General features: G+C 37.1%; 1 protein-coding gene across 1 annotated transcript; it reads right to left on the bottom strand.

The window, feature by feature from the left end:
* Window positions 1-1,221: 1,221 nt before the first annotated feature.
* LOC116887311 (olfactory receptor 2B11-like) lies at window positions 1,222-2,161 on the bottom strand. The gene is given in 2 exon segments (XM_032888893.1): window positions 1,222-1,839; window positions 1,841-2,161. Coding segments are annotated over 2 exon segments (939 nt in total).
* Between the last annotated feature and the right edge of the window lie 8,329 nt (window positions 2,162-10,490).

Genomic DNA, 10,490 nt, shown 5'->3' with positions numbered 1-10,490 from the left:
AAATATAATATTATGGAATTGATTTTCTTTGCACAAAAAGTAAAAAATTTAAGAATTACGTAGAAAAAAGTTTTTGCTTTCATCATAAAAGTTAGAATACAACTACATTAATTGTTAGAAACAGACTTGGCAGACAGATACTAAATACAGTAGCTTATCCTGATATGATGCCATTATTGGCAATCCATGAAGATTGGTAAAAAATTTAAACATCCAGGTCAAGAAAACCGACACATCTTACATTTTTCACTCATATTCAGCTCTTTATAATGAACTTTATTTAATTATTCATAAATCAATCCAATATCACATAATTTCATAAGCCATAAATTTATTTTACTGAAGTATAGGTCATTTAATGATGAAAGTTAAATTTTCAGGGCTTGTCCTGGAACTGTCCTAGATTTCTCAATTGAGGTTGATGTATATTTTGAATATCCTTATGTGAAATACATATATTTATAACAACTCACATTGTAGGACTAAATAAGTTCTCTTTCAATCCAAATTACAAATTACTAACTCTCATGCTTTGAAATGCATTCTATCTAGCCTCCAGTATATGCATATAAATGATCCCAGGCTGTCATTACATAATGTATTTTGCTATTTAACTGATCAAGATATTTAAGATAAATGTTTTAAGAAAGTAATATTTTCATCCTTTAGCATATACTTGTTGGTATTTAATGGTATGTTTCTCAATTCCTCATATAGATTTCATGTATATTTATCTTTAAGAAAACTTTACAGGGTATTTTTAAAAATATGTACATAAATGAAGTCTAAAAATTACCAAAATAGTTTATTAAAAGCAGTCCCTACTTAACAGTGAAGTAGAAAACACAAGATTAGAAAAATGTAAGGATTTAGTCCACAAGTGAAAAATTTTTTAAAAATGGATGAATGTTTATTCTTTAGTTTTCATGACAATTACCTTGAAACAATATAATCATACTATAAACTAAATGATTGTTTTAGCACTTAATAAAGTAACTGTTTCTAAATGTACAAAAACAATGGATTTTACCTTTTTTCTAAGCAGAGCGTACATATTGTTTAATACTATCCAAGATTGACCATTGTCTAGCATGATGAGAAGAAACACAAGTGACTTATAAGAACATGTGAAAATAAAAAGAAAGATGAGTTTTGTACAGGGAATGAGTTACAGAAAAAGGCTCTAATTTGTATATTATTTTATATAACATCCACAAGTATTCACTTTGACATAAAAATATTCCTGAATAGATTACCTAATGCCCCCTTTACATCCTTGTTCCTCAGAGTATAGATGAAGGGGTTCAGTGTAGGAGTTACTACTCCATACAAGAGAGCCATGAACTTGGGTTGGTCTTTTGTAATAGAGGAGGGAGGCTGAAGATACATGCTAATGGCTGGACCATAGAACAAGAGAACCACAATGAGGTGAGAGGAACATGTCCCAAAGGCCTTTTTCCTTCCCTCTGAAGATTTGATTTTAAAGACAGCATGGCCAATACTAGCATAGGAGGCAAGAATTAAACACAGAGGAACAGCTGAAAGAAAAATGCATACCACAGACAGAGCAAGCTCATTCATTTCTTTTTCACCACAAGCAATTTTTATCAGAACTGGAAGCTCACACACCAGGTGATCCATTTTATTGTGGCCACACAGTGGTAATTGCAGAGTCACAGTGGCCTCTGAGACAGCATAGGAAATTCCAATCAGCCACACAATGGACACTAACAGGAGACAGTTACGCTGATTCATTATGAGGGTATAGTGCAAAGGTCTGCAGATTGCCACATATCTGTCAAAGGACATAAGAGCTAGGAGGACACACTCTGTACCCCCCCATTATGTGGAAGAAATAAAGCTGAACTGTACACCTCATGTAGCTGATGGTCTTTGTGGAACCCCCAAGGTTAGTTAGCATCTGAGGCACAATGCTTGTGGTGTAGCAAATGTCCAGAAAGGAGAGGTTGGTGAGGAAGAAATACATGGGGCTGTGGAGAGAGGGGTCAATTGTGGACACCAGAATGATGGCAATGTTTCCAATCATGGCTGTGGGGTATGTTACCAGAAGAATAATAAAGAGAGGAAGTTCCAGCCAAGGACGGTCTGCAAAACCAAGTAGAATAAACTCTTCTGGGTGACTTGTATTGATTGGTGTCATTCTCTGCAATCTGATTCACCTATAGTAAAGAGTTATTGCAAAAGTCAGTTATAGGTGTAGCAAAGCCTCATTGTTCATTGGTTATAACTGTAGAAACCATGGTTGCCTTCCACATTTGAGATGTCATGGGTGAAATTACAGTTTACAAAGCACATGAAAATCAAGAAGTAAGAGCAAAGCGTGGTTAGTTCAGTCCTTCTAAGAAGGGTGAACAAATTACTCGCAGCAAGAAATACTAGGACCAAATATAGAGATGAGACTGAAAAAAAGGTCATCCAGAGACTGTCCCACATGGGGATCTATCCCATATACAGTCTCCAAACTCAGATACTCCTGAGGATGCCAAGAAGTGCATGCTGACATGAGCCTGATATCTCTGTCTCCTTAGAAGCTCTGTCAGACCCTGACAAATACAGAGGTGATGCTTGCTGCCGACCCTTGGTCTGAGAATGGGGTCCCCAGTGGACAAGTTAAGGGATGAAGGAGCTGAAGGGTTTGGAACCCAATAAGAACAGCAATATCAACCAACCAGTCCTCCCAGATCTCTCATGTACTAAACTACCAACCCAAGAGCACACACAGAGTGACCCATGGCCCAGCTGCACATGTAGCAGAGGATGGCCTTGTTGGCCTTCAATGGGAGGCCTTTGGTCCTATGAAGGCTCAATGTTCCAAAGTAGGGAAGTGCCAGGGTGGGGAGGCAGGAGGAAGCCAGTGGATGAGTGGAGGAGAATCCCCATAGAAGCAGGGAGTATAGGATAGGGGTTTCTGTAGGGGAAACTGTCAAAGTGAATAAAGAAATGTAAATAAATAAATGTAAATAAAGAAAATATCCAATAAAAAGTAAAACAAATATTATGGGTGAAAGTTAGGAGACATCTGAGTCCATATAGAGCTTTGTGCCAAAGCAAGAGAATCTTGGTTTTATATACAGTAATTAGGGAAAAATGTTGGCAATGAAAACACATTTCTATAATCTCAGCTCAAGGTAAGAGAAAGCTTGTTCTTTCCTGGAGCCTACTGACCACTTAGTGTAGCTGAATTGATGAGCTCCAGGTTTACTTGTAAGCACAGTCTCCAAACATAAAGAAGAAATAAAATATAGAAAAATTTGACATAGTCAATGGATTTTTTATGCACAACACATACACAGAACAGAATCATGGATGCACAACCATTCATATGCAAATATATTCCTACATGCACACAAAATATTGTAACAACTCTGGATTAACTTTTATTTCAGATACAAAATTTGAATTATCTGACTATACATGTGAAATAAAGGTGAGGAGCTAATTTTAAGAGCAGTGATAAAGGCATTGCTGAAATGTCATAGAAATAATTCCAGGAATCAGTCAGAGAAGTTGGAAGAGAGAGCTCTGAGATCTTAGTATGGAAAACTGGCTGGTCCATTTCTATCTTCTGGGATAAATTATTAAAACTTCTGCATGTGAAGCGAATATACTTGAGATATATACAAACCTCCTTATATACTTGAGATTGAGCAAGTTGTTTAAACACTATTCACATTTTTTTCTTCCCATTTGTGCAATGGTCAAAAATCCCCATTTATAAGCCAAATGAGTTAAGCCACTGTTACAGTGTTGTTCTTTTGTGTCATGTATGTGCTTTATTGTCTAACTATTTAGGGGAAGTTTTGACATTAGATAATTTGTGATAAATTATTATTAACTCATTCATCTTCTAGATGTATTTTTTTACCAACTGAGTTCAATGTTCTCTCTTATTATAAAAATCTGCCAGCAGTCTGGACCACATTGATTTTTATGTTATTCACATTGACATTGTAAATATATTTTAACTCCAAGATTCTTTTGTCAGTAGATATCTTAATTCAGACAGAGTGACATTCAAATCCCAGTAATTTTGTATTTCCTGGATGTATCCCAGTACTTTCTAGGTACAGTAAATGCTGATACAATAAAATCAAGGAACAGAGTAAAACAATGCTTTGAAAGCTATAATGGTTTATGTACACATTTTATTTATGAGAGTTTCTTATAAACTCATCTCTGACATAAAATGAATATTCAAATGTTATGTTATGATAACATCCATTGATAAATCTGAGTTACCTCTCTAGGCATTTAGCAACTTCATAGGAGATCATTTTCTTATAGTTAAAAGCAGTTCTCAATATTTGATTCATTGAAACCTCAACGCCAACTTGGGAGGAGCCAAAGAATCCACTCAGACCAAGATATGAACCATGTTCTATGACCACACATTAGGTAAGATGCATAAATTAAAAAATTCAGAAAACAAATAATCCTATGTGTTGGAAAAGTAATAATTCCTACAACTTAATATTAATGCAATTTAAAAAAATCATCAACTGCTCTGGGTGTTTTTCTTCCATATATGCCTGTATACCACATGTGTGTCTGGTGCAAAAAATGCCAAAGGATACTTGTAATAAAAATTAATGATGATTGTGAGCCTCCACGTGAATACTGGGGATAAAAGCCAGTTCCTGTAGAAGAGCAATCAATGTTATTAACCGCTGAGGCATCTATCCAATCCCTCGAACAACTTCTTAACGAGTTTTTTATTTTGTGATAAGCATTGGAACAAGCCTTTCCCACACTTAAAATCCTTTACCATTAATTCCCTCATAGGAGAACATTATTCCTCTATTTTAAGATATATAACCACCTTATCCTCCCCTCCTCTGAATTAAACACACACACACACACACACACTTCCTCTTCCCCGCAACATCCTCAGCTCCTATTTCCTTTCAGAAAGGAGTAAGCCTCCGAGTGATATCAATGAGCACTGAGAACAAGATGCAGAAAGACTAGGCACAAACCCTTACATCAGTCCTTGACGAGCCCACCCAGTAAGAGAAAAAGAGTCCCACAGGCATGAAAATTGACAGAGGCACCTCACTCCTATTAATCAGAGTCCAAAAAAGTGGATGGAGGTAGAAAAAATTCAACCCAAGTAAACAACTGGATCCAAAGAGACAAACTTGATATGTACTCAGTTATAAGTGGATATTAACTATTAAGTAAAGGATAATAACACAGTACGCAGATCCAGAGAAGTTAGGTAAAGAGAAGTGGTCTACAGGGGATGCATGAGTCTCCCTGGGAAGGGGAAATAGAATAGGTTTCCTGGGTGGTCTGGAATAGGAGAAAGGAGAGAGGCTTTAATTTTCTTATTCAGCAATGTGACACAATTTAAACTCACAGGGAATCAGTGTTTAAAATCACTGATCAAAGGCAGGCTATTGGTCTTGGCATGCTGCTCGCATTTTCATACCAGCATATTATATTCACATTCAGTTCGATAAGACATGCCTTTTTGTTTATATTACAGTAATTTGGCTTTGTAGATTGTAAAAAGCTGTCTTTATTTTTAAACACCCTTCATTAAATAGTATTTTTATCATAGACTAAAGCTTTAGATGAAACTCATGAACAAGATTAATCTCATTTTAAACATGATTTTATTATATAAACTGATTAAACATCAATACTTCGCTCACATAATCAACATCTGAAAAATATACGGGTTATAGAAACTTACCTAAGTTGTTCCTAAGGCCACTGAAATAGATACACACAAAGCTTATGATTGGTTTTTTGAAATGAAGCTGTCTTTCCTATGCAGTAATTAGATACTGCAGCCCACACTTTCTACCTTTCCTAGGTTTGCACCTCATTCAATACAGATGTCTCTTCACTTATCTTATATTGATAAACCCCCTTTATTTGATTAAAAATGAATTTAAGGGAACGATATTTCAATTTTCCTTTTCAAGGCAGAGAGATTCTAGTATGAAGAGGAGAGTTTAAGATTTGCTTTAGAACTCTCAGGTACTGAGTTCATACAAAGAAGCAAGGAGGAGGGAAAGCTCAAGTTAGGAAAACATTAATAGAGAATATCAAGAAGGTTTTTATGTTGTGTTTCTTTGCTATTCCCAAGACTCCTGTGCATTGTGTTTACAGACATCTCATTTAACCTTTTCCTCTGTGACTAGACAAAGTTCCCTGGGAAAGAGTTCTCTGAGGACATGCTTCTCCTGCACAATTAGTTACCTGGTGTGCTGAGGATAGAAGACAATATTTTGTGCAGTGGGAAGCATTTGAAATAAATTGATTGCACTTCTCCACACTCTGAACACCCAGTAAAAAGCACACAGTTAAAGATGAGCTTGTTTGAATCACTTATCCTGAGAAATTTAAATGAGAATGATATTGATCATTACATTCATTAAGGACATCATATAAGATTTTAAGTTTTAATTTTCTCTATTATAAGAAAAGAAGGGCAATTCAAAGCATAAGAAAAATGAAAACAATAGACACTGAATTTACCCACTGTAAATAATCACCAATACCAAGAATAATTTTATTTGACATTTTATCAGAATTTAAATCCAAATCTGGCTTTTCCAGTGCGTTTGGATATCCTGTATTATTTTGGTGGGAGAAGTGGGTTCTGATGGTGCTCAGTAGTCTTGGTTTCTGTTGCTTAGTTTCCTGTGCTTGCCTCTCACCATCAGGTTGTGTCTGGTGTAAGCTGGTCTAGCTGTGTCTGAGTGGCTTGACCCTGCTATAAGCCTGTGAGTCACAACTACTGGGAGAGTAGCCCTCTACCCCATGGGTCTGGGTACAGAGAGCTGTGGCACAGGGTCAACTTACAGCTTAGAGAGAAACCAGAAAGTTCCTGTCCCAGATTGCTCCTTGTTGCCTGTGTCTTGAAGAGTCCAGGGGATTTCCTCTTGAGCGAGAAATGTGAGTAGACATGGTGGTCTCCCTTGTGCTCTCAGGTGTGTCATTATTTCTAGGAGACCAGCTCTCTCACCAGAGGATCTGGGTACAGGAGCTGTGGCTTCACCCTTTCTGCAGTGTATTAACTCCAACTCCCTCTCATTTATACACTAAAGAACAAAGAGCTAAATGAGCAGTGAGAAGATTAGGGTAGAAGGTTGAGAGATCCCACGGATAACTACAGATGCTGGCACATGGGTTTCTTATTCCTGACTTGAAGAGACTAAGCATTCTTAGCTCAAAAACCTTGAGGTAGGTCTCCCCAAAGTGAAGAATAGTTTCATTTTGTTTGAGGGAAGATGTTAGCTTCCTTTTTCAGTTATTGATTAGACCCCTGATTTCTTCAATGCTCTGATTGAGGAAGAATCTGGTAGTTAAAATGCCAGGAGTCATGTAGTTAAAGCTAAAGAATAGCAGGTGACCTTCCCGAGATGCTTCTGCCATGGACTGTAAAGCTGACAGATTTGCTCCTTTAGGCGTGGCCGAGGAGATGACAATTGAGGAAAGATTACTGAAAATATGTTTTTTTTCCATAATTATTAAATATATAATAATCACAATGTGTTGACCCATCCTTTTGCACAGAATTCTGCAGACGTGTGGAGATATTCTATCTTGGAGTGTGGCCATGTGCACAAATACATAATGATCCTATAGAATTCCTAATTCGATCTAATACTTTTATGACGAAAGCTTTTAGAGATGGTCTCAGTTGCTAGAAAGATGTCATAAAGTTAGAATCAAGAATCAAATGAGCTCACTCTCATAATAGTAAGTAAAGGCTGCATAATAAAAAAATACAATGGGCTGTCATAATTACTCTAAAAAGTGAAATAGACTTGGGGCAAATTTGTGTTCAAAGTAAAATATTTGGGTCCAAGGATAAAATCATGTGTGTGCACTATGATAAGCCAGGGCTATGAAAGAACTATTACTTTGAGCTTATAACAAATCATAAAGCCAAATGCTCCTTTGAGTTTTATATCAACATCCTTCTATAACTCCCACTCTATGTAACATTTGATCTCAGAGGTAATTTTCTGAAGAACTTTTGGTCAAAGAAGGTATAAAAAGATCTTGGAAAAGACAAAAACATTTTGGTTGAAAAGTTTGCATTGGGCAGCTCTGTCCCATCCATCCAGCCCTCCATTCCTCCTTTCCTCCCTTCATCCATTCATGCATCCCATCCATCCATCCATCCATCCATCCATCCACACAAAGTTATGTTCCTTTGTCTATATGTATGTGTATATGTATACGTATATTTGTAAGGATGCATAAGTATTTGTGGAGTTCATTGTGACAGATAGTCTGGGTCTGGCCAGAGTGTGAGTGTATGTGCATATATGCCTGTATAAAGCATCTTAAATATTTTTCTTCTCTTCATGTCTGGTTCCTGGAGAGTTAATCAGCGTAGACAGAGAAACTTTTGGCTGACTCAGCAGTGAAAGAAGCACTAGCAATTATCCTTTTATTTAATTCCTTGATGTTTAACAGCATGTTTCAATTGCCAGATATTAGTGCTTATTAAAGCTCAGGTAATAAAGAGTTGCTTTTCTCCAGTACTTAATGAAGCACAGAAAAGTATTAAAGTATTAAGTTTTCAGCATTTAATGAGACAAAGAAGTATAAAAAATAGTTAAGAATTTTAACTCAGAAATTTAAGAAAAGTTGTTTCCCAACATGCATTAAAGCACAGAGAGTTAAATAAAGCACAGAAAGTTTATATTTAATAATGCAAAGAATTAAAAAGAAAGAAGCCAGCAGTATTAAAGAAGCAGAAAGAAGGGTTTTAGGATTTTTTTAAGAAGGTATCAGTAAGGAACCGGATGTAGATCTCTCCTGAGAGACACAGCTAGAATACGGCAAATACATAGGCGAATGCCATTATTAAACCACTGAACTGAGATCAGGACCCCCGTTGAAGGAATCAGAGAAAGAACTGAAAGAGCTTGAAGGGTCTTGAGACCCCATATGAACAACAATGCCAACCAACCAGAGCTTCCAGGGACTAAGCCACTACTCAAAGACTATACATGGACTGACCCTGGGCTTCAACCTCATAGGTAGCAATGAATATCCTAGTAAGAGCACCAGTGGAAGGGGAAGCCCTTGGTCCTGCCAAGACTGAACCCCCAGTGAATGTGATTGTTGGGGGGAGGGTGGTAATGTGGGGAGGAGAGAGAGGGGAACACCCATGTACAGGGGAGGGGGAAAGGTTTAGGGAGATGTTGGCCCAGAAACCGGGAAGCAGAATAACAAAATGTAAATAAGAAATATTCAAGATAATAAAAATTTTAAAAAAAGGTATCAGTAAGTATTTAGTATAGAGAGCTAGATGTCCAAAGACCATCAGTCTTTAAAACTGTGTCTGATACTGGGTCCCAATCCAACTCATTCTAGCCTGGACAGGCTTGTGGCATTAAAATAGTTTAATAGACATTTTCTTGAGAAGTATAATAGAATTTATTTGTGAGAAAGAACCACAATATTAACAAAATAAAATATCAAATCCTACTTTAATAATTTTATTTAAATGTTTATAGACTCCTTTCTAGCCTAACCCCCCTCCCCGCCAGAGGTAGTGAAAAGGAAAGATTAGTAGGGCAATGAAAGATGTGCACCTGGTTGGAAATAGTTCTTCAGGGTAAATCCAATACATGTAGTCAGGATCTCAGCAGTTTTGTTCACATGACTCATCAGCAGTAGCTCGATCCACTTACAAATTCCATTCACAAATCAGCAATAGCAGTTTGATCCAGAAGATACCATGAACCTCTGCCAATTGTCCAGAGTCCACAGAAGTGGCAAGAGGCCACCAGAACACCACCATAAGTTTTTTGACACACAATGATCAGAAAGGAGTCGCAAGGAAAACCAGTATCACACAGAATTCTCAGTAAAAAACCCAGCATCAGAAAAGCCCAATGAAGACCTGCAAAGACTGGAAAACCAATACCACATAGCATTGTCCACTGGCTGCTAGGTTACATTTATAACCTTTCCAAACATGACATGTTCTCTCAAGTATCCACTGTAGCAAAAGATCACCTGTCCCCTTTTCAGGCAGCTTCCAGAAAAACACCACATGTCTGTTTTCAGAAAATCATCCACCCATGTGTCTACTTCAGCAAAAACATCCTCTAATAAGACCATTTCCAGAAAAACATCTCATGCACAACTGATTCTCCAAAGAAACCAAATGTTTCCACTTCAGTAATTTTTCTTACCTTTTCACTGTACTTATTTACTTCAGACTGTACTTAGAGTTGAAACATGGGCATCCTGCAAATTAAAGAACTTTTGAACTACACCACTCTTTTTATTCACTAGGAAACTTGATTTATTTATTTATTTTTTTGTATTAACTTGAGTATTTCTTATTTACATTTCGAATGTTATTCCCTTTCCCAGTTTCCGGGCCAACATCCCCCTAATCCCTCCCGCTCCCCTTCTTTATGGATGTTCCCCTCCTCACCCTCCCCACATTGCCGCCCTCCCCCCAACAATCTAGTTCACTGGGG

The sequence above is a fragment of the Rattus rattus genome, chromosome 18 (assembly GCF_011064425.1).
Source record: "Rattus rattus isolate New Zealand chromosome 18, Rrattus_CSIRO_v1, whole genome shotgun sequence".
In the NCBI taxonomy this organism is placed as follows: domain Eukaryota; kingdom Metazoa; phylum Chordata; class Mammalia; order Rodentia; family Muridae; genus Rattus; species Rattus rattus.
This window is presented reverse-complemented; position numbering and strand designations above follow the sequence as displayed.